This window comes from Tinamus guttatus, unplaced genomic scaffold (genome assembly GCF_059628265.1).
Source record: "Tinamus guttatus ecotype Peru unplaced genomic scaffold, ASM5962826v1 Tinamus_guttatus_pri_ptg000150l, whole genome shotgun sequence".
Taxonomy (NCBI): Eukaryota; Metazoa; Chordata; class Aves; order Tinamiformes; family Tinamidae; genus Tinamus; species Tinamus guttatus.
The window spans coordinates 11,521,796-11,546,842 of NW_028288684.1; the positions used below are offsets into that span (position 1 = coordinate 11,521,796).

Here is a 25,047-nt window from a genome sequence, read left to right on the forward strand (position 1 = left end):
AGATGATCTCTAGAGGTCCCTTCCAACCTCAACCCTGCTGTGATTCTGTGAATTCGCCTGGACAATTATGGAAGACCAGAGGACTTATATTGCAGCACTTTCCCCTCAGCTTCCTCATCAAGTAACATTGCCTCCTCATCTGGGTTAATATAAGCCTGAGACAAGGAAACAGTTTCTAAGTGAGTCAGAGAGGGACATTGTCTCTATTCAGTGAAAATTAAGTGAAAAAAGACTGAGCTGCTTACTGAGATTGCTCTAGCCCTTTCCATCTCATGTTGCATTGCAAACATGTTCAGTGGAAGTAGCAATTTACCATACCATTCATTAAAGCAGAGCCTTTCCTTGCATTAATGGTTCTTTGTTGGGACACAGGAGACATATTTTTGAAGATGACCTTGAAATTAGTTTCCTGTTTTTACTCTAAAAGGCCTCTCTTCTCTCTATTGTTATTAAGAAGATAATACCGTGTATGTTTTTCTGTCATGCACTTTTCTTGGATCTCAGACCGCATGGGCAAGAAGGAAACTTAGAAGGTGATATACTCAAAATACATGAAGCAAGGTCAATCATGAAGATTCAGCTTATCCGTATGCTTTGAGTTAGAGATATAACCATGATTAGTTCTGCTTTTTTTCCTTTCTTTCTTTTTCATTTTCTTTTTTTTTTCCTGTTAATATCTCACAAACTTAGCCACACAAACACTACGTGCGTGTATTCATAACACTATTCTGGCCCTCCTCCATTGTGTTTTATGAAACCTGAAAGAAATGGATGAGCAAGAAAGGCCAGGATGGCCAGAGCTCTTCCCCCTCCTCTGCACTTCCCAAATAATCTCAGCTTGGTCAGACCCACATGCCAGGAAGATTCCTGGGGGATCAGGCAGGAGAAAATACAGGGGCAGAACTTGCTTCTTCACCCGTCTGCCCTGTTTAATCTCTGCTTGGATTTATAAGGCATAAAGTCTTTACTGTTATGTTATTGATCCTTTTCCGAATCCACCAACGGGGCAGAATCCCCTGCTGATAGGTGAATATTTCTGCCTATTGCCCATGTTAGCAACTCTGTAAGAGCCTTCTGTCTTTCCGTGCAAAAGCTTGAAACCACATAACAGAGGAAAAGTTGGTGAATCTTGACTAAGGAAAGGACCATGTTTGTTTTCTGCCATTCTAAATCTCCAAGGCCAAAGCACACACTAGAAGAAATCCAAGGTCGTCACGCTCTGTGGTTTCTTTTCTGCCTTGGTGTTTCCTCTGTGTTTCCAAAAGCAGGGCCCTGGCGGGTGATTTGAGCTTGAAAATGAGATGAGCGGCAAGTGCAATAAACACTAAACAGTGTTACTCTCTGCAGAGGATTTGCTGTCAAGCACTGTGACAAAGTCCGTGGCTTGGGATGTCAGGCACATTACTCAGTCTGCAGTTACAGCCATTTCTGGGTCAAAGGCTGAGACAGGGATTGGGTATGAAATTGCTCTTCCCTCTCAACACAGTGCTGTAAAGAAATATGAAAAGACATTCCAGGAATTGTGAGGTGAAAATCAGAGAGGAGCAAATTGCTTGAGCTGCTGCCAAGAGAGACGGTTATGGGCATCCTCTGTGGCCATCACAGACTCCTTGCAATGAGCATTACAGAGCTGTCGTGCCTGCGAGCCCTTCCCGGGGAGCAAGACTTCCTGGTCCCAGTATGCTTTTTCAGGGAGCCTTCTCCATTTCATTAGGGGCAGCATTTCCAGCCTTACTCCCATCCCCACAGGTTTTCTGAATCTCAATTTCAGTGAAGGAGAGGCTCTCCTACAAAAGCTCCACACCATGGGCTGAGCTGGGGGTACAGCAGTGACTTTCTTCAGTGTTTCCTGCTTCCTGCCCATGAGAGGTGTACAGAGGAAAATACCACAGGAGAAAAGGGCATCCCTCTGGGAGATGGTGGTGATGGGGAGAGCAGCAGCCACAGTCTGTGGACTCTCAGGTTCCGAAGGGTAGGCTACAACCTCCTTTATGGACTTGGCTTGAAAAAACAAAGTTAGACTTTTTAATCTCAGTTTAAAAACAAACATGGCACCGAATCTGAGTTATTGCTTTGGTCTGATGCATAGAGATTGACAAACTAAAGCCCTAGGTTTTCATTCCTGCCATCACTACGTGGGTTGTGTCAGTACTTGTGTCTCCTTGTGGAAATAGTTGATTCCAAGCGCCTGTCCTGTGCACCTCTGGACCTCCCCAAGATGACAGGCAGTAGAAAAAAAAAAAGCCCTTTTCTTTCCAAGAGAAGACTTTTAAAAAAGAGTGTTTCCAAACTCAGTAAAGCAAAGGACAGGGCAGGCAAACAGGTAGCTACAAAAAGTTGTCTTTTCTGAATAAAACAAATACTACTGTTGTGTGCTGCTCCCACAGTAAAAACTTTATTTTCAGCACATGTAAAGAAGAGAAAAAAAAAATGTACAAAAGTCCCAGAAGAGATGTAGCGAACAAAGGATTACTTCACGTGCAGGTTCCTCCCAAAACACTATTTAGTCCTTAGCTGTGGCTAGAGAACTTCCCGCATGAGCAGTTCTCACCACTGCAGTCATGAACCTGAGGTGGGGAGGAAGAAGACGGATGTGTTTCTAAACCTCATCCCCTTGGTCCTTCTAACTGTATTTGAAAGGTTTTTTTGAAAGTAGATGAGCAGATTATTAAAATACCAATTGCTTAGGGGGAGAGAAGACCTGCTTTGCTCCTGAATATGGAATCCCGGATAGGTGGATTCATGCTTCGACCCCACAGCCTTCCCATTCACCGTCACCGTAAGCTGAGCTCTCATTCCCAGGTGAGGTTCTCAGACTGTCAGTGTTGCGGCAGCTCCTTGGTTGCTGCTAGCACCACTTTTTATGATGGACAGTAGAAATCTGTCTGTGTTTTTGCAATTCTGGCCCACGCTGCATGATTCAAGCTTGAGAAAATAACAACCTGGACATTGCTACTGCAATCCATTTTATCATTTTTTTTTTCATTCTTTGTTCTTTGCTGTAATTACTCAAGTGACTGCATTTTTTATCTCTTAACTGAGCTATTGAAAAGTTTCATCCCTGTCTAAGTGATCCCTCAGAATCTAACCTAAATGACAGCAGCAGAAATGACAACTGAAACCCAGGTGGTTTGAAATATGAACAGAGTGAGAACTGACTGTGGTAAGTTCATCTTGACTTGCCTGAGCTTTCCCTTCATCCTCTCCCCAGCTCCCTGATGGATCTTGTGCTTATTTAGCTTGATCACTTCAGAACATGGTGCTAAAATCCAGGTAAGAACGTCCCTTGGCAGCAAGCTGAATTTACCTACTACCTTGCAGCTTCCCCACTGCAGCAAAAAAAAAAAAATATCATGCTCCCAAAGAACTTCTTTGCCTAGGAAATGCTGTCTTTTGCTTAAAGAAAAGTGTACAGAATCACATTGAGTGAAGAGGATTTTTTTCCCCCAGACTTTTTCATATAAAAATAAAACATCAGATCAGCAGCACGAAGGTTTGTAACACAGGTCAGGAGGAGAATCTCCAGATTGACCAGGCAGCTTCTTCCAGGGAAAGTCTAAAATATGTCGTTACATGGAAATGGTAATTGATTCTGCAAGGTCAATGCCCCCTGGTAGGAGCTGAGCAAAGACCAGTAGCTAGAACATTACTGTTTTATTAATATGTTTAATTTCAGCAGTAGGAATGACAGAGCAGAGGTCTCGCTGACCCTTAGATACGGAGATATTGATGAACCTAGAGTTGTTCTCCAGGTTCACTCAATTTCTGAGCGCGTGAATGGCTCTCAGAAATTCTAATATGTTAAAATAAATGGGACTACAGTTTCATTTTACTCTGATTCCTCTGATAAAACTCTTTCTTGGATGAGGAGAGGAAATGAGATAAAATTATGTCATAAGTTTCCTATCTGTTGACCTGATATATTAAAGCCATCTCTCAAAAATTACCAGCTGGCAGAAAACTATTTAAAAATAACCTCTAAATTTTAACAGCTTTTCAATTTTTGACCTTCTAGAGGGTCTTCGTACCACAGTTTCTCCTCTAAAATCACAAATATTGGAACTGTGGTAAAATCTGGGAGGAAAAAGACCTTATTTGCCAGTAAAACAGCACACCTCATGCTGGAAAGGGGCTTCCTTTCCGGCTTCCTGTGCTTTCCCTGCTTCTGCTCTGTCAACTGCAGAGCCCTTTGCTGTATCCAGCTTGGGAATGAGCACAGCATTGCCAGACCAGCTGGAATAGCTTGCGCATCCATCCATTCACTTCGCTAATGGCCCAGAGGGCCGGAGAGCCACCACCCGCCGGGAGCAGAGCCCAAACCTGCCACTAGGGACACGGCGCTCCCACTTTTTTTCCCTAGAAACCCTTTTCCCCTCTTTTTCCTTTGGACCCTTTCTCTAGACCGTCCCCTCGGCCCATTCCCGAGGGCAGCGCCCCGCGACAGAGCCCCGCCCCCGGGCATCTCCCCGCCCACCTCCCCGCCCCCGGGCATCGCCCCGCCCACCTCCCCGCCCCACCCCCGGGCATCGCCCCGCCCACCTCCCCGCCCCCCCCCCCCTCCCATGACTCCGTCCCGCCCCCGTGGCCTTGTCCCGCCCCCTGGCCCGTGCCGCTCCCCGCCGCTGTTTACGACAGCGCCGCGCGCGCGGCGCGGCTGGGGCGGCTGCTTTACGGCGCGGCGCGGCCATGGCGGCGGTGCGCGGGGAGCGGCGGCCGGAGCGGGAGCGGGCGGCGCTGCTGGCGCTGCCGGCGCAGGTGGGACCCCCCGCCGGTGCCCCGGGAAGCAGAGGCGGCTCGAGGAGAGCCCCCTGCCCCCTAGGGACAGCCCCTGCCCGGAAGGGGCCTGGGTGTCGCGGGCCGTGGCGAGCAGCCGCCCTGGCCTGGCCTGGCCGTGGCCTTCTCGTGCGTCCCGGTGTCGCTGCGCTCCGCGCGGCGTTTGCGCGTATCCATGTGTGCCGGAGGACCGGGGCAGGGGGTGGCAGCACCCGGACCACGGCGCTTTTGTTTGTTCTCTGAAACCAATAAGTTTGTGAATGTAAGAATAAAGTAACAGCAGAAAACAGTCTCCCTGACAGAACTATTTTCAGATAAAGAGAAATTGGAAAGTGGCCTGAGTACCCTGGGGGGGGGGATCCCCATGATAGCATTTTTTTTCTGCAGGGTATAGTTAGAAACGTCTAGAAGTTATGGGTTGTGTGGGGATCTCCCTGGACACTTGCAGTTCTAGGAACTTTTAGAAGGCGCTGGAGTAGTGTAGGCAACAGGATTTCCTTTAAGTGAATTATTGATAAAGATGGATTGTAATTAGGTGGATTGTATACAGTAGGCGTACTATAGCCTTGAGTCTTATTTATCTCTTTTGACAAGAAATTAAAGGGAATTCTTAAGGATAAATTGCTTGGGTATGGCAGGGCAGCAGGCAGTGGGCACGCACTGAGACACGGGAAGTTCTGCACGGGAGGAGGAAACGGTTATTTACTTAGCAGTGATTTGACATTGCAGCACATTGTCCAGAGAGTCTCCATCCATGGAGATGTTCAAAGGCCAGGGAGATGCTCAAAGGCCATCTAGGCAGGATCCTTGGAAGCTCTTGGTGATGCCTTGGGCAGGGGGATTGGTTCAAATGTTCTCCAGGGGTCCCTTCCAACCTCTAACTTGGAAGTTTGTGCTTTTTGCTTTGGGAAAGGCAGTTGGGAAACTGTAGATGTACTGAACAGTATCACTGTCTGTATCACTTCAGTTGTGATGCCCTCAGGTGCTCTACGGTTTCTGGAAATGACTCTTTTTTGGGAATTCTGTTCCTTTAAAGATGTGATATTACACTGGATTTCCCCCCAAGGAGCTCTTAGTTGTAATAATACTGAAATTATTTAGTCTGTGTAGGTTGCACTAATGTGAAAGGAAGCCCTTTAATTCTAGTTGCAGGTACCTCTGATTTATTGATGAAGGAATTAGGACCTCCAGTAATCTGAGGGAACCTTTCCAGTATCATCAGAAATAATTCTCCCCAAATCTCCAAGGTCGCTAGAAAAGCAGGAATTAGCCTTCCCCCACTCCCGCCTGTGAAATTGAATATACACAAAAATCAAGAGATTATTTAGTAGATTTTGAAACAGATGTATAAATAGAACTGATTCCTTCATTAGCCTTTATCTTTAAAAGAAAGAAACTGAGGAGGTGGATTCTGGTTGCTTTTTAACTACTTTTGCATGATTTTTGCTGGTTATGGTTTTTTTTGTGCACTTCAGTTGAAGAACCAAGAAAAAAACACCTCGAGTGCCTTGATAGAGATTTCTCTTTTAAATTTCGGGAACATCTTTTTTGTAGCTTTTTTCTGCAACTGCATTAGTAAAGCGCAGCAGCTGGTAATGTTTGTCATAATGATCAGTAATCAAATAATTAAGTGTTGACGTTCAAATTATTAAGCTTCTGAAACAGCAACTTGTTTTGATGTGTGGAGTAGTTCGTAACACCACAGTTTCAGTTTGCAAGTTTGCGAAAGTAGTCGGAGGGGTTTGGTAAGTGCAGGGATGTCTGCTTTCTTGGATGAGAACATAAATTCCCCAGAAAAGGTGGAAAGACAGAATTCACTTCCAACCGAGCAGTTCTATGTGTGTTTTTTGCCGGCTATGTTTTGATTTAAAAGACAGTTACTTTAGAAGCCTTGTAATGTGTCAGTTTACATATTTGACAGTTTTCCTGGAGCTCTCTCTGCCCCGTTGTAGAGAGGTTGGGGCCAGCGTGGCTCCTGCAGCTGGCGGGCAGGTTGCCCCCACTACCGTCTGCTTCCTGAGGTGCACGTCGTGGTGTTCGGGGATGATTTGGGGTCACAAGTGGTTTGGCAATTGTCCGTCCTGTGCACCTTTCGCAAGGAGCTCAGAATTAGAGAGGGCATGGCCAGGTCCCCCGAAGAGACAGCACTCACATAACCAGCCTTCTGCAGCCCTCAGCTCTGTAATAGTGTAGGCTGGGAGAGCAATGCAGGCCCCAGCAGCTCTCTGGTAGTATCACATGGAAACTGATAAAGCAATAGAATGCATTTTGTGTTAGTGTGGAGATAGTCCTGAAATTAGAAATGAGACCTCGCAGTTTAGATTTTCGGCGTCTTATGTTGATATCCTAAGGACTGGGCTAGTTTGTGTAGCAGAATTTGCTTAACAGGAAGTGGTTGTGCAAAGGTGTGTTTTTGTGCTGTTTTTTGTCCTTCTGTGCCTTTCCTCCCAAGGCTGCACTTTTTTGTTTTTCTTTCCTTTATCCCCCACTTCCTGGTACTGGAGTTGGTAGCTCGCGTGGCCTTGTAACAGGGCTCCCTTGGAAGCCAAATCTTCAGGAAGCTGCCCCTATTCGTGGTAGAATTAATGCTCTGTCAGGATAGTTCTCTGAAGTGGCCAAGTCAACTGAAAAATTGAACTATCCCTGAGTGCCATTTGCCTCCTGAGGTGGGACTGGGAAATCTTTGGCTTATTTGCAGTAAAGTCTCCAAAGAGACTTTCCACCTTGGACCTTCTGTCCACCTCGGCTAACGCTGCTGCCATATTGCTGCAGAGTACTCCTTTTATAGCAGGTTACTGCCAGCTCTTTTATAGGGCCTTGCTAGCTTTATGCTTCACCTTGTGCCTGTTACACAGAGGACTATGAGCACGTTTGTGGGGATACCTCAGATTATGCAGCAGGCTGTTTGTCCTTGATATTAAATGCTTTTAGTGATAATGTGTTTTTTGTGCCTGCACCCTCACTTGCAAAATTAATGCATTGCTCTGAAATAAAAGTTATTTCAGAAATGTAGCAGTGTATATTGGTGAAGAAATATAAAAATGTTGTTGCGATGGTGACTTAAAATGGACCTGCTATACTTGTCTGTAAGGTGAAGGGATAAGTTGTTGGATATTTTTGTATTAATGAACCTTCATTCGAAAGGGGTACTTGAATTGCTGTGGGTTGGGAGATGTGGAACTACCAGAGTTGGCCTCTATACTATAGCAGAATACGTCTGACAGAGAACTGAATTTCAAAGTGTAGAAAGTGAATAAAAAATAGCTGAATAGTAGTTAGCTATTCATGCTTATAAAAGACAAGTAGAATAAGTGGTTAATGTCTGAAGATAATAAAGAAAGTAGCTTAGATTCTCCCTGTTCTCTCCGAAGAGATGCTTGAAATAAGAGGGAGGAAATCTTCCTTGATTATCAAAATGAATATTATAATTTGATGGTAAAAGGAGCTAAGTAGAAATATAGATCCAAAGGTTATAGCTGCTAGCATTCTATCCTGGTGTTAGAATCCGGGCCAAAATATAACTTCTTTAATCTTTTATAAAACCCTAGGCAGCCTTTTATTTTTTATTTTATTTTATATATGGATGTCGTTAACGATCATTGGTATTTTGTATCTTGGTCTAAGAAAAAACAAACTTTTTTTTTTTCTGCTGCTTTTCGTGCAGTCTGGTGGCAGTGCCACTACAGGTTCATCTTGTCCAGTTTTTTCATCCAGTCTTCAGCCACAGCCTGCAGTCCTTTTGTACCTTATTTATAGTATGAGCTTCATTTTGCTCAATGGATGTTTGTACGTTTTGTGAATTTGTCATTTTTGAAGGAAATAATTTTTTTTTATATAAAATATCTTTTTTATTTAAAGAGAAGGGAAGGAGTCTGAATCACAGAAAAGACTAGCAGATGAATCGAAAGAAAGTAGTGGAGAATAAGTGAAGGAAGGTCCCTTGAAGAGACTCTCCTCCTTCCCTCCCTCCCTGCATTAGATCATTCAGTTATCAGCGCTCAATTGGAATATATTTTTGATTTACCTTTTCATTTAATAGGGCTGTTCTTGTTGTTTAAATGGACACGCTTGCTAAGGGACGGTTGAAGTGCTACTGTGCAGTCCCTGGAGCAGTTCTGGTTAGGAGTGCACAGTTACAAACGCGTCACTGTCCCAACTGCCGTGCAAGTTGAACAGAATTGTGTTAAATGCTGCTTAGAATTGCCTGGGCTGTGTTATTAAAGATTTGCTTCGTCTTGGTTATCCTTAATGAGAGCTTGTTAAATGGCATGTGGGCAAAAGCAGTGATAATGTTATCTGTAGAGCAAATTTGAAGTGATATCAGATAAATATCCCTTTCGCTGATAAACTAGCAGGTAATCAACTTGTTCTAATGCTTATCCCACCTCTACTTGCCTTCGTGATCTGTTGCAGGTAATGGAGAGTTGGCTTACTTATCTCTAACAGATGATAGGAGTTATTTTTAAGATTTTGAATATCTGTTTTCAGATTCATTATTTATTTGATATCTTTAAGACTATTGGGTTTTCAGCAGTCATAAGAGAAAAAAAAATCTGAAATACTTTGGAAGAGAATATACAAATTTGACTTGATTTGAAGCAACAATGTATTTTCTGCTTTATACGGTATAATCATCATATTGATATGTATTCATACATTCTCAACTAAGCATTCTAGCAACTAATAGCAACTAATACATTCTCAAGAAAGCATTATAAATTCTGTGTACTGATAAACTGATGCTGTTGTTAAAGTCTGCCAATGTCTTGAAATAACTGTTCGGTAATTCATACATTTCAGTGGTGAAAATACCAGGAAAGCAGTTGTGTTGTACAACTAGAATTAGAACAGTGCCTTTATATTTAAAGTACTTTTCACCTGAGAAATGCGCAGAAGTTGGGGCACCCGTTCTCACTCATCGTGCATGAAATCTGCTTTGCAGGGCGCAGAGTCCCTAGGGAGCTGGGTTTGCTGTGCGTAGTGGGGATGCAGCCTTGCTGGACGCCCGTTTTCAGAGACTTTTAGGGTAGCAGCTGGAATTTACTGCCTAGTTGGACAGTAACAGGTTTGTAATATCTGCCCCTTGGTTGCTGGCAAAAGTAAAACCTTAATTAAGCTTTTCATGGTACTCTGAGGAAGAGAAGAATGTCATTACTGTAGGCCCAACCCTTACACCCAAAGAGAGACAGTCGTGCATCTTCCAGTATTAACTTTCTGGTCAGAAAACGGCTGTGTTAAGAGATGCTGACAAGCTGAACTTGATCTTCATTTGAGGGGCTCATAGGTTAATGTGCCTAAGAATTGATAAAGGGTGACTGAGAACTGGAAACTTGAGCCCTGGGCCTTTATCTACCAAAAGTTAAACAGTGTATGTGGAAGTTTGTCCTTTTCCAGTCTAAATCTGAAAAGATAGCATGTCGTGGAGCAAGCAAGCTTGAAGTCTCTCATTATATGTATATTTTTTGCCATCTTGGATGCTCTTCAAGGTCTCTGTTAGCCATCTTTTGTTAGGTTTATCTCTAACATCCATCTCTACCTAGCTAGGAGCTTGAGTTTTGTGTGTGTTGTCTGTAGACATCTTTGCAGAGCTGAGGCCATTGCCCTTCACTTATTCATAAATGTTGGCATGATTAGTGACTTTATTTTGGTGAGATGAATTTATTTTTAAAACTGCAGGATCTTCATGGTCTGTATGAACTGAACCAGAGATTAGCAATCATTAATTTGTGCACTGACTTTCAGGAGGCTTGTTCAAGCTTCATACATGTTGTGTAGTGGCCAAAAAAGAGCTTGTTTGGGTCTACAGCAGCAAAGCTGTAGACTGAGGGAGGAAGGTACACAATAAGGTTTAACTGAATTTCCTATTTAACATATAATCAGAACAAATTTGTAATGCTGTCCTTCCAAAAGGGAAGTTATCAGGAATAGTTCTTAGAATCTTGCGCTGTTGTGCTGCAATGTGACTTAGAAAGGTGTGTGCAATAATGCCACTGAAATTTGTCTTTTTTTCAATTCTGTTCATCTTAGGCAAAAATTGCTTATGAGAAGGAGCAGAAGGAAAAGCTGCCTAAGTGTCTGCGGGGTGAAGATACGTGGGTGCTGCCTGATGTGAATGAGCGTGCGGAACAACTGGAAAAGGTGATGTGACTGTAAATCAATGAATTGTGTTTCTAGCTTTTTGGTATCTTCCTATGAACAGAAAAACTTTGGTAACTTTAGGATAATCTAAAAACCTCTCAGCTTCTAAGTGCCCTTTGCTTTAAAGTTAACATTCTTAAGTGGGATACATCTTCTAGCCAGAAAGAGGAAAAACTTTTGCGGTTGAATTCCAACTTTAATTTCTACCAGATGTCCAAGAATAGATGGTTCTAGACAAGAGTAGCACCAAGAGAAGAATTACAGAGGGTCCAGGGCTTTTTAGCAAGTCCTTGTGTGAAGGATCTCAAGAAAAGTCCTAAGGGAACCTCAGAATATTCTGTTCTATGGTATTAGTTTAAAATCTGAATTGATATTGCAAAAAGGAAAGTTCTACCTTGGCACAGTGATTTCTAAGGAAAAAGCTTTGACCAAAATAAACAGTGTGGAGAAGATGTCTGTATAATTATAGTTCAACCATAGTTCCAGTGAAAAATATATTGAGGGGAAAGGAAGGTGGAAGATGCCGGTTGCAGATGTGAGATATACTAACTAGGAGAAATACAAGAGAGAGGATAATAGAAACTAAAAAAAACAAGTAGCTATGCGCAGCTGTGTGCAAGTTTTGGCTTTTCCAGTGTATGTTGATTAGTAGACTGTGATTGTTTCTTTGTGTTGGAGATCTGGTTTAGTTGATTTCATTTAGAGACTTTTACTTGCAGGAACATTCTGTGCAGAAGAAAAAGAAAAAGGATAAACATTCAAAAAAAGCTAAGAAAGAAAAGAAGAAAAGCAAAAAACAAAAATCTGAAAAGAAGGATGACCTCCTTGATAGTTCTTCAGTAAGTAAGAAATTTTAAAATTCCTTCCTAAGGCATTTTCAAAACCTGGATTCTTTTAGTATCTGTGCATAGATGTGTTTAGTAGTCCTATTTCTTAGTCTGTTACCATTTTCTGTTGGGAAAAACTGTGGCAACGTGTGTCTTTTTAATACACCAAATATTTAATCAGTTTAAAAGATACTATTATTTGAATATCTCCAAATGTTGGAATATTCATTTCACTCATTAGGAACTGAGAGATTTACAGATTTTCAGCAGAAAGAAATTGGAAAAAAACAAACACACCTTTGTTTTGGGAACTTTTTGGAGAGGGCGAGATGTTCTTTGTTGTTGTGGTTGTCAATTGTGTGTTTGATGAAACATTGTCTAATATGTCCATATGCCTGACATTGCAAATATATGATTTTGATTTTAAGCTGAATTACTGCTGCCTCTTTTTCTATGCATGTTCAGCTTGTCCATGAGTCCAAGGGAGGATTCAGATGCATGGATTTGAATCTGTATGCCTTTGATGTTGAAGGGCACTGCAGCAAAGCAGTACAAGAGACTTGATTGCAAATCAGGGCGCTGCTTTCTGGCTGCCGTGTGTAAAATGCTAAGAGGATGTGTTGGTGCAAGTGACTGTGATTTTCTTCTTGGAGATGCTCTTTTATTGAGAGATTCATGTATGCAGTCTGATATTTCTTTCCGTGGGACAGATAACAGAAGTGAACTGTTTTTTCTCTTGGTGGGGAGGTAGTCTAAGCCACAGATAGGTCCCACATTTCCAGTGGGAAGCATCAAAAAGCTTTAGATCTCTTCAGGGAATCTCAGGATACAGCACAGTCCTGACTGATACATTTAATCCAAAGTCTGTTTTTCTCATGACAGCTTCCTATAAATAACGGAGAAAATCTGTTCAATAGAGGGCTGTTTGCTCCAAGCGTAAAATCACAGTGCACTCTTTGCAATTGTCAGTGCAGGAAAATGGGATATGGAAATAGAAGGAGAGAGAATGTGAAGTGCTTTATAACACATCATGTTATTGGTGTTGCATTAATTGTTTTTATGTAAAGTATAATTGGCCATGTATTTAGAAAATTTGTGTTTGTAATGTCATAAAAACATTTGTCTTGTTTCCATTGAAACAGTTTTGTCTCTAGCAGCTTTATTATTTTTTATTACTATGAAACTGCTGGCGTGAGCTAGAGTTCTTGCATGCTGTGTTGATGTGCTCCTGAAGCCTGGTGTGAGGTTGTAATTGTGCAGTAACAATTTTCTTGTGAAAATATCAATATTATTTTACTGTCATTATTACTAAGCTAAAACAGAGTACTAAATTAATAATACCTAGCCATATGCATCAAGTTTGGATAGCGATACACTTTATTTGTGTTTTGTTTTATATCACTGTAATTATTCTTTACATCAAGCTCAATCTTTTTAGGATTCCTCAGTTGAATGGGTTGAGTCAAATGCGTCACAGTCAGACAATACAGAAAAGGCTTGGAAAGTCAGTGAACAGTCAGATACTAGAGAAGAGCCTTCCCTACAGGTGAGTGATCCGATAACTACTCCAGAAATAAATTCAGCATGACCAAATGTGAAATGTGGTTAGGTTTGCTCGAGAGCTCTTTTAAAAGGTTTGGAACAACAACTGTTTTACAGGCATATTGCTGTACTTATCATGGTACATGTCTTTCCCTGGAAGACTTCTCTACCTGATAGCTATTTAACAGGGCACTACACTTAATGCCTCATGCCTGTTCCTGTTACTATATTTTGAGCTTGGTCTCCTCAATGGAGATGAATTAAGTATCTTGACTAGACATGTTGTGTTCCTGGGATTTTTTTTTTCCACCTCTTTCTGGTGATTTTTCTACAAGTGAGTGGATTTTTGCGTCTGTGATGCCTGAACAGATATAAGGAAGTAAGGGAGGTGCAAAACTTTTCAGCAGCAATATGGGTATAATCAAGGCATTTTTGGCCTCAAAATAGGTGCAATCTTATCTTTTTAGTTGCTCGATTGTTCATAGAAGTATTCCCCAAAACTACCTAGCTTGTTTTTTTTAAAGAATTTTTAAATACATGTATGTCCCTCTTTTCTTTCAAGGTTTCATAAATATTTTAGGCATATAAAAAGCTTATTTTTTTTGTGTATGCTAAAACAGACATAAAAGTTGTAAAGTCCAAAGCAGCAAAATAAAGTTGTAGAACAGGATGGAAAAGTAATCGATCTGTATGTCCAGTGTTCTGTTAGAAAAGTGTACGTTACCTATATGACTCTGCATATTTATTAGTTCCATAAATACTTTGGGAAGAAGCGGAAAGAGGTGGTTTGAATTACAGAAAGCTTTCTGAAATTTGTATGTATAAGAACGCTAAAGCTATGGGATGATTGGACTTCTTAAATTTGTATTTAGTTTTCATATAAAGTATTTATTAAGAAATCAGCTTTAGCGAGACCTACTCTATTCTGTGTAAGTATCCTTTGTCAGTAGTTGGCAGTTGTTTGGCTTGCACTTGAAATGTGTTTTGGTTGGAAGTAAAAACACTGATTCTGTGTGTTTTACTCTTGAATGAAACTTTTTTTCCTTTTTTAAGAGAGAAGAATGGATGACTTTAGACTTCATGTCTTTGAAAACCACATCAGCAGCATCTGTCAAAACTGAAAAACAAAAGGAAAAAATATTGGAAAGACAGAAGGCTCAAGAAATTGAGCAGGTAAGAGGAATCAACTCTTTTTTTTTTTTTCCTTCATCTTATTTAGATCTGTGTAATGATTTCATTCAAATACCCAGGTCTTTGGATGTCACTAATTGTTTAAATTAACAGCTGGTGTTGTTTACTGTGAGCAGCAGTTCTTTACTGTGTGATAATGACTTTAAAATTGTTCTGTTGGTGATGGGAAGAGTTTATGCAGGAGACCCGTCTTGTCTTATACTGTCTTCTAGTTAAGAAGTCAGCCTCTCCATGTTGCATTTTATTAAAAGAATGAACATCTTTTTTTAAAATAATTTCAAAACTGCAAGTGGTGGTGAAGATTGAGGTATCCTGATGTGGATTTTTTATTACTCCTCTTTGGTAGAGATGCAATAAAGAAATCCTTGCCCTGAACCTCTCATGGCTTTATGACTTAATGAGTTCTAACACAATTAACTTTTCCTGCTTTAACCTGGTGCTCTGTCTTCTGTTAAATTTTTAGACTTCCTCATCATACCAAATATAAATGATTGGTGTTTGGAAAATCTTTTTACACGTGAGCCTTTCCTACCTAGATAATGAGCTTACCACTTCTTTTGTATTGGTCTAATTTTCCAAACTGGAAACAACTTTGATTTCCTCTCTCTCTCTTGCCTTTCTCTACATGTTTTGCTACATACTGCATCTACAGAATGCAGTGAAGCAGGCAAGGCGTAAGGTTGTCTTCATAGTAGAGTAGAGCAGAGTACACTAGTTAATCTCAAAATCTGATAGTATTTGTATTATTTTGTAGTAGTATGACGCTTAATTTAACGTTGGTGGTTTCCCTACAAAGTTTCTGTACCATGTTGACCTTTGCAAAGTAATGGCACTGTAGTCACGAGCTGTTCCCTTATAAGTGGGAGGCATGAACACACTAGTAAGTCCAAGCAGATTGCAGATCTCTACTTGTTGGTAGACATATGCTGTACTTGTATTTTTTGCATTTTAATTGTCATAGAGAATGGATACTGTTTATTCTGAAGTATAATGCGGATAGATTAGAACAGTTTTGGGTTTTAATGTAAATTAGTCCTGTATTGCTTAGCCTTTCTATTTTCAGTCTTTTTGCTAAAAGTACCATTGCAGCTAACTGTCTTGATCTTAAAGTTGGTTTTCAAGCCTTCTTGAATTCTCTTAGTAGAATGGGAGAAGAGAAAGGGAGAAGAACTGGTCAGAGCTACAGTTTTCAGTGTTTTGTTAAGCTGTCTTATAAATTAGAAGTGCTTCAAAAGGATTTTGCTCTTAATGTTTTTTTTTGAAGACTACTTCATCTTCTGTAGGGCTGCCTTGTTACTGCTATTTTTTTATTTTAAACTGATTGAAACTGCTGGTCCTTGATTTTGTTTTCATCTCTGGTTATCAACAGCTAGGGTTAATTCAGAAATTCTTTGTCCGTCTTTGGAAGCTTAGAATGGAACCATTAATAGTGTTGGTATTTCTGTATCTGTTATTTCAATAGGTGCGAGTGGAAATGATTGTAAAAAGTTGTGGCATCCTCACATATTATCTCTTTCTTTTTCTTCTTTGTTTTTCTTTCCTTTCTTTTTTCTTCTTTTTGTTTTTGCTTTTAGTTAGTGCAGAGAAGTGATTTAATTGGATATTATAAAACTGGTATATAGAAAAGGTATTTTAATCCTAAATGGAAGCACATTTTATACATGGTGTTCTTTGGAAGAGACTGTTTCCTTCAGAGTTTGTTACTGTTTTCCACAAAGAATGTTAGCTGATTCTTTACAAGAATCTATAGTAAATCTAAGTGAAAACATTGATTCCAAATCTACAGGGCCCCACTAAATGCATGTATGTTGATAATACAGTATTTTCTTTTTTTAGATGGGTAACTAAAATGTTCAATAGTTCTTGTTAAGGTGACTTTTTAATGCATCATGTTTATATAGGTTGAAATTATTTCTATTTTAGGCTAGACTTTCTGAGAGAGAACTGAATCCCTACTGGAAAGATGGTGGTACAGGTTTGCCACCAGAGGAAAGTGAAGCAGCTCCAGTTAAGAAAGGTAAAATATAACTTATAGTAACAATTTCAGTCTTTTTGTTCCATTCTTCAGTCTCTGTTACTAGCAAATTGTTACTAACATTGATACAGAATTACAAATAACTTGCAATATAGTAAAATTGTCAAGAAAACTCAGCAGTAGATGCTAGTAAATAGTGTTTTGCACAATTTCTCTTGACTGTTTTTTAATCTTGAGTGGTTTGACCTTCAGTATTTTCATAGAAATTCTCCACTTCCAATTAATTAAAAGAAAATGATTTAACCAAGACAGGATAAGTTGTTGTCATCTCATTTGCTTCCTTTCATTCCATTACACAAATTATAGCTTTAAAATATTCAACCACAGAGGCTGAGTCACATTTAAATGAAGTACATTACAGATGCTGTTTGTGAAAGATAATATTTCTGTAACCTTTTCACAGCTTTTCTTACCCTAGGGTTATCCTGTCCATTTCTAGAAAGAGCAGCTAGAAAAAATGTTTTTCATAATGTCATGGAACATTCATTACATGTTAAGATGGGTGCTTGTATTCTGGTGACAGTACTGGTAGGGTCCCTGACTTTCCTGGCTGGGAGCTTTTCCCTGTGGACAGTCTGTCCTGCAAACCATTAGCCTGTCCCCACATGGCAGCTTTTAAGAGTGTCAGGCATCAGAGAGTGGGTATCCTGGGCATTAAGGACTTCTGCTAACTTTTCACATGAAAAGCAATGGATTACTCAGTAGTTTTCACTGTGCCAGCCTGTGCATAGGGACATTTCAAATAATGGACAGGGAAAAGAGAGAAACTATAAGAAAATTCTTCAATTCCGTTAAAAACCCCTGCAACTTCCTATATATCACTTCTGCCTTGGAAATACTTATTGTGTTTTAGGAGGAAAGACAGCAGCTTAAATGATATGAGTGGTGTTAGCAAGGTACACCTAGCATTAACTTATAATTGTTGTAGTATAATTACATTAACTTATAATTGTTGTTGGGATTGTAGTATTGCAATCCCTATTCTTTTGCCTTCCTTCAAATTTTTATGTTAGATTAAGGTTTTATATCACAGACACCGTATGTGTTAAATAATCATAACTACTACAATTGAAAAATATGCTTGGTGTTTACCTTTAGTTACAGTGGTGGAAGATGCTGGATTAAGTTGGTTACGAAAATCGTACAGAAGGATGAAGGAACAGGCTGAGAGAGAGAAACGGAATTTTGAGGAAATTGTAGCTGAGAGATACGGGGTAAGCATCCTGAATCAAACATTTTTTTTTCTTTTGTTTATAACTCAGATGCTTGGAAAATATTGCTTTAACATAAAGGCACAAATACTTAATGTGTAATGTGAGACATAAAGACCGACCCTCTGAAGTGTCTCAATATGTGAAATGCAAATTTTTGCATGAAAAATGATATCCAACCATTTCATATCTGTTTGGCTAAATATTTTTAATGTATGAGATACTGTAATGAATTGAAAGTCTTTCAACATTGGGAGCTTCATATAGTCCCTGCTAAAAAGTACATAAATGCTTTCAAAGGTATGAGCCATATTAGCAGAAATATTTCTTTCTCTTACACAAGCAGTTTGCGTATAACAATGCCAGCATAATTTGGAGAGCTCTGTCTAATTTTACCAAATAAGAATGCTCTGGCTACTTGTGGTCTTCTCAGTTGAGATGTATTGGAGAATGCCACTTGTGAGTTGTTTAAAATAATCTTCAAAAGTTATTTTTTTAATAAGTAAACTGTCATAAAAATACCAATTCTGTAAAACCTGTGCCTGAACGTATTGTGATACTATCTTTAAAAACACTGATCAAAGGTCTAGGGTATTTACTATTTAACATTTGAGGGTTATTTTACTGTGTTTTGGTCAGGACTATTAGTGGAAATCTGGGATAAGGCAGTATAGCTGCATATTACTGTATTTGAATGGCATTGTCATCATTCTTGAGGGATGAGACTAAGACGACCAATACCAGTAGAAATCAGTCAGTGCTGGTGATTCTAAACACTAGTTTTACGAGTCTTTATCAGAAAACTAATATTCAAATAATACAAGTGCAGCAGCTTCCCAAGTGCTGGGCAGTGGTTGAGAGAAATCCTTGCCTGACTTGCTTCAGTGTCTGATATTTTGGGCAAAAGAAATACGGCTGATGGCATTTAATTCCGCTCAAAACAGAGGAGAGGAATAGTGTTTTGTGTAATTGGCTAATGGCTGGGTATTTTTCCAGAAAGCTAGAGACAGGGATTCAAAGTCTATTTCAAGATAAAGGTTTTTAACCCACTCTCTCATGCTTAAATCCATATTTCCATACTTGGGATTATATCCATATCCCATAATTGGATTGTAAAATGATTTTCTGGAACTGTTCTGCTGAAGCAGGAAGCTCATGAGTCAGAAAAAGGAAGCTCCCTTGCTCAGGGAGGAAGCAGTTCTAAGGCCCTGGTCCATGCTCTTAGGAGTCCTTCAGCACTTCAGAGTCAGTGGATGAAAGACTGAAATAGTCCAACAGAAAGGACCATAATGCCTTCACTGCTGAGCACCTTAGGCAGTAGGCTATAACATTGTACTCCCATTTATTTTATATACATATATACATATGGGTCTTCCTTTGCATTCTGTGGCTCATGCCTTCCACCTGTACCTGCTTTTCTTGTAATACTTTATAGGGAACTTCACAATACCCCATGACCATAAAAGCAGTACTGTTTATTTATTTACTTTTCTTCTTGTTTATTTATTTACTTTTCTTCTAGTCAATGGAGATATTTCAGTCACGATTAGAAGAAGCTGAAAAAGTTGCATCCAAAAAAGAAAATTATGGACAAGGAAGATGGAGGAAATCTGACTACTCAGAAAGTGGTCTAGAGAGGAAAGAGCAGCGTATGAAGGAGACTCAAGATGAAGATGATAGAAATAAGAATGCGTTCAGAGGATACGCTGTGGAGAAGCATGGCAAGGGATGGGCACGAGAAAACAGAGGCTGCAAACGAGATAGGTCAAGAGAAGACCAAGACTTTGGGCTCAGTAGCCCAGACTCAGAGTTGAGAAGCTACAGCTCCAAAGCAGAAAAACTGTCTGAGTTAAAACGAAGTCAGGAAAAGAGTTCCTCCCTCAGCAACATGAAACACAAATTTTTAAAACCCTCTGAAGATGATTTATCATCGTATAGTTTACATAAGGACTGTGAGTCACAGCAGTCCTCTTCAAAACTGTCGGTTCATAGCTCTCTAAGCAGCCGTTTTCAAAAACCTGGTGAGGATCCTCCACTGTGGAGCAAAACACACGGAAAAGACAGCAGTGAGAGAGTCAGATCCGATGGAAAGTCAGCAGGTGCTCTGGAACCACTCAGTAAGAGCTGGGATAGATCTGCAAGCGATGGAAAAGAAGAATCAGAGCAGCAGGACCCAGGAAATACCCCGGGAAAGAAAGACGTGTTATCAAGCAATAAAACATCATGTTCTAGGTATTTCCTAACTCTGCTTGTTGACATTTGTTTGCTTTATTGTTCATGGTAAAGTGTATATAGTGTAAAGTGTCTATACCTGAAACTGCATCTTTCTGTGTTTGTGGTAAGGTTACACCTGGTCACATTAGATCTCTTTGAGTTGTTTTAGCTTGGCTGATTTTTGAATAGCAAAAGCATAAGTACAGAAAATGATTTAAGAAGCTAATGCTTCTGAATTAATATAGCAGCGATAGATTTAACTGTGAGATTAACTTGTATGCTAAAGTAATAGCATATGAAATATAGAAGGTATTTATTTGAAATACTGCAAGTAGTAGTAGTATTACTGTGAATAATTTCCTTCAGATCTTCCTGATAAGTTAAACCAAAAAGTATTTTAAGTGTCAGCGTGTCAGGTAGTGTTATGCAAGTACGTGGAATTTAATTGTTTCAGAAAGATGGACAAGCAAATATTCCTGTGTGGTATATAGAAGGCGGCAGCTATGATTCAGTTAAAAACAGGATTTCGAGTTTAATCAAGTTTCAAATCAAGTTTAATTCTCTTTTTCTCATGTGTTCATGTCAGTTATTTGCATAATGAACATCTTATGGCAAGGGGATGAATTTGATTTTAATGCTTAATTTTTGTAATGTAGCAGAAAAGAAATAGTTTAGAATAGTTATTTACAGCAGTTGCTGTGTGTGGTGCTTGCAGATGCCTCAGTGTGTATTTGCAAAGAAAACTTGTGCACTAAATCAGTACTGCCTGGCTAGCCAGAAACAACTGGATGAGTCTCCAATGTTTTTGTATTGTGCAAGTTGGATTTTGCTTATTATATGAAATTCCCTGTTTTCTGCTTTCGTAGTGTGTATGAAATTCACCTTTTCTTTTATTCTAAGACAAGAAATTGTTTGCATGATGTTAAATCTGATTAAAAAAAAAATTGCATGAACAGAGGTGCACGAGTACTCCTGTTGCTGGTGGATAATTTGGGTGCGTTACGTGGCCTCGTTAGCGTCTCCCATGTTCTTGTTCTGCTGTTTGCCTGGGTGTCGTTTCACAGGGAAATGAGAAGTTCAGCTTTGGAGTGTGTTTAGTCAGGCTGAGAGTAAGATCTCACACAATTACACCTGCAGTGCATTAGGTATTTCTACACCTTAGACTTTGTGACTCTCTTTTTCCAGATGTTGCCCAAATGGTTGTTGTCCTGCAGGGTTTGCCAGTTCAATGCAGTGGAGAAGCTCCTGGCTAGAGTGCCTCCCGGGAGAGCTCAAGTGGAGCCTATTGAAGTGAAGCTGGAGACCTGCTCAGCTCGCAGCCCTTCCTGTTTTTTTCCTGGCCTCATTCTGGGTTGAGGTCTACATGACCCACAGTTGTCTCCTGCCTACCTAGGGTTGTGCTCTGGTTTCCACAGAGCTGCCTCTGGAACGAGGGGGCTGTGGTGAGCTGGAAGAACCTGGCCTGCCTCTGCCTTGCAGGTCAGGCACAGGCTGTGGAAATGGAAACAAACATTCACAACCAGGCACCACTGCAGAAGCTTAAGAAGTGATGCCTAGCTTATTTTTTGCATAGATAGAAAACGGTATTATATGTAGTTAGATTCTTACCCTTCTTCTGAAACACTGCACTTTTTTTAAGCAAATACCAGTGCTTTGCTACCTAGAAGCAAATAATGTGTGTGGTTATTTTCTTTAATTGTCTTTCTCAGACTGAAGGATGTTTCCTTTAAATGCTATGCTGTCCTTTAGGAAGCCTGCCTTCCTTCTCACTTCTGTTTCTTCATGGAGCTGAACTATTAAAAGTAGAAAACCTGTGGATTTTTTAGTTTAAATTGCCACAAATGCAGTAAATGCAATGCTAATTCTAACTGGACATAGCAGAAGTTTTAGGCAAGCTGGGCTGTATGTGGAAATGGTTTGCTTATACAGGCGCAATGAATTCAATTACTAGAATAGAAAAGAGTAATGAACTCAATTCTTTCCCTGGCAGGAGAGAATTAAGCATAGAAACTATTTAGCTAATCTTTTCTTTTGTGTATCTTTTCTGTGTTAAACCTTACTATGCATCTTCTTGATATTTTAATTCTGTTTCTTAGCTAATACAGTTACTGAGCTAATTTATCAATAATGTGAACCTTACTTAGGTCTGGAAAAGCTTATAGCTTTTGCTTACATTGAATTGTTTTTACAAATTCTTTTGTGCTAAGTCTTCTCCTTAGCAGTGTTTAATATTGTTTTGTTTGAGGTAGTATATGATCTGCCTTACAATTAATTGCAGTTAGGAATTTTGTTCTTTTCAGAATTTTGGAAATTCTTTTGAAAATTGTCAGGGTTGCATGTTTGGTGTAGGTTTTTTTATTCTGAATAACTTACCGTCTGCTTCTATGTTTCATCCAGAAGCTTTAGATCTTGCAAAACGTTGTACTCTTCTTACAGTCTTGTTCAGTCAGTTGCAAGTCAATCTTCATGGACATGTAGACTTGGATTAATAGGTGTTGCTAGTTCAGTTCCTTATCTTTCGCACTGATTTTGTACTTTTTGGGTATTATCTCTTCTAAAACACACAGAGTTTCTTCAGCCTATAAATCAAAGTGTTTTTGATGGTTGTGGCAGAGATTAATTAAAAGTGCTGATTGGATATCCAAGAGATCTCCCCAGAGGGAAGTGTCCATCCCGCTAGTGTTTGCTGAAAATCACGCTTCCTATTGTGACTGCTTCAGAGTTTAATTAGAGATGAGATTAAAGTAAGTGTCACTTGTCTCAAAAAGTTCTGACTTTTTGTCTCCAAAAGTTCAAACAGTAACACCTCTAAAAAATGAAGTAATATCTTACTGTCTTGAATGAAATATTCCCACTGCGTGTCCTAATCACAGAATGGTAGAGTTTGGAAGGGTCTTTGGAGATCATCTAACCCAGTCCCCTGCTCAGGCAGGCACCTTGAGCACGGTGTCCCCAACCTTCCCCAGGTGGCTTTTAAGCATTTCTGGGAATGGAGACTCCACAGCCTACCTGAGCAACCTGTTCCATGGCTCTGTCACCATCACAGGAAAAGAATATTTCCTTGTGGAAAAGTGGAGCTTCCTGTGTTTCAGTTTGTGGCTGTTGCCTCCTGTCACTGGATACCACTGAAGAGAGAGTCTGGCTCTATCCTCTTTACACCCTCCTTCAACTCTCAGCCATGACACACACATATGAGAGACACTCTAGGCTCTTAGTCATCTTAGTCGCCCTTCTCTGGACTTGCTCCAACAGCTCCGTGTCTCCTTTCCCCTGGGGAGTCTGTATCTGGACTCAGCACTTCAGAGGTGGTGTCACTAGGACGTTGGGGCAGGATCACCTCCCTTAACCTGCTGGCATTGCCCTTCCTAATGTAGCCTGGAATAAAAAAATGACAGCAGCTCTAAAAATCTCCTTTTTTTTTTTTCAAATCCTACACAATTTAATCATCTCTAGTACTTGGCGGATGTTTCCTTTTCCTTTTGATAAGAGACCAGTAATGTAAGTATGGTTATGTCACTTGTGTCAACTGTTTTACTTGAGTTGCTTGATTTTTAGTTTTTTTTCTAGCTTTAGAGAAAAAAAAGTGTTTGTCTCTTCAAAATGATTTTTAGAGAGGCCACTATTATTATAAGAACCTCATACTCTTATATAAGTTTTAATCTTAAAACAATGATATAAAACTATTTATTACTAGTTGTAGCTTCTTAATTTTCTTCGGAAATTCTAGCATATCAGCCACATTATATTTATAAACAGTGAACTGTGAAAAGCTAAATACAGGAATACAGGTTAGGCTTCAAGAGATAAATGACTCTTTGGCTCACAAGAGGAAAACTGGGGAATGAGTGATTTTTATTGGAGCTGGGAGGTAAGCAACAACCACTAAAGTTGTAAAGGAGAGTTAAAGAGTGGGTGAAGATAAAGAAAAGTTAGAGTGGGTCCTTCTGTTCTCCTTGGTTGTAGGTTGCTTATGCCTGATACTGTTTTTTTTTACACTCAAAAATGTTCAGTGGATAGTGCTTTCATTTTAATGATATCAGATGTAAAAGAAAACATACCTAATGAAAATTTATTTCTTGCTTTGAGTCCTTTTAGTACCTTTTGTAAAAGAGATTTGTAACAAAACAGCAGATTCTGACTGCAAATGTTCCTGTGATATTGTAATAAATTATTTTGACAGTGACTGCATATACACTGGTTCAGTGGATATCTAATATAATAATTATTCAGGTGAATATAGTGTTTTTCTGTGGATTTAGTGCTGCTGGTGTTTTACAGGCCTACGTCAAAGGATGAGACATCTCAGGTTCTTAGTGAAGAGGAGATGAACAAACTGGGAGCCAGGATTGTGAAAGCAGAAATCATGGGAGACATGGTAATATTTTTGAAAGATTGTCATGATTGATTGCAGTTTTTCTTTAAAGCTCAAAGCGTTTTAGTCTAAAACAGGAGATTGAGTCAAGCGGGTATTAAATTCTGTGAAATGTGCTCAGACAAAATTTGAAGATACTGTTTTTCCTGTAACTTCTGCTTTAAATGTCATTGTTCATAAACTAGAATAGACCATTTGGGTCCCAGTTCTGTAGGTTTGGAAGCATGTCCCAAACCAGTTGTTCTCTGCCTCTTTTTAGGATTTAATGCCTTTCCATTAGGTGAAAACAACAAAAGTTCCCAGTCTGTTGCAGGGTAGGCAATATCTCAGAGTTCTAGTTATTGTCACCTTTGTCTCAAGAAGATGCTTATGATCCATACTTCTGCTGTATGCATATAGATCACTGGATTAGAATGTGGAGATTGAAAGGATGTCCGTGGCTCCACCCAGCTCTGCAAAATGAGATCACCTATAGAGTGCTTTGTAGAAGGCTACCCAGATTGTGCGTCTTTCCTGTTCTGAATAAATGTGGGTCCGTGAAACTGAGTTAATGGCTGCAGATAGAAACATACAATCTTAGAATCATTAAGGTTGGATGGGACCTCTAGAGATCATCTAGTCTAACCCCCGACAAATGCAGGGTCATCTAGAGCACGGGGCACAGGGCTGCATCCAAGTGCAAACTAAAACACATCCAAGTGGGTTTTAAAGATCTCCAGAAAAGGAGACTCCACAACATCTCTT

The 25,047-nt window shown here is 39.9% G+C and overlaps 1 protein-coding gene across 1 annotated transcript in view; it reads left to right on the forward strand.

Moving 5' to 3' along the window:
* The first annotated feature begins 3,256 nt into the window (after positions 1–3,256).
* CWF19L2 (CWF19 like cell cycle control factor 2) overlaps positions 3,257–25,047 on the forward strand; it is a 58,972-nt gene continuing 37,181 nt past the window's right edge. The window contains exons 1-10 of the mRNA XM_010224500.2: positions 3,257–3,273; positions 4,016–4,067; positions 10,801–10,911; positions 11,631–11,750; positions 13,177–13,284; positions 14,334–14,453; positions 16,395–16,488; positions 17,605–17,720; positions 19,240–19,949; positions 24,210–24,306. Of these exons, the coding sequence (XP_010222802.2) occupies positions 3,257–3,273; positions 4,016–4,067; positions 10,801–10,911; positions 11,631–11,750; positions 13,177–13,284; positions 14,334–14,453; positions 16,395–16,488; positions 17,605–17,720; positions 19,240–19,949; positions 24,210–24,306 (1,545 nt within the window). The remainder of the gene's footprint in view (positions 3,274–4,015; positions 4,068–10,800; positions 10,912–11,630; positions 11,751–13,176; positions 13,285–14,333; positions 14,454–16,394; positions 16,489–17,604; positions 17,721–19,239; positions 19,950–24,209; positions 24,307–25,047) is intronic.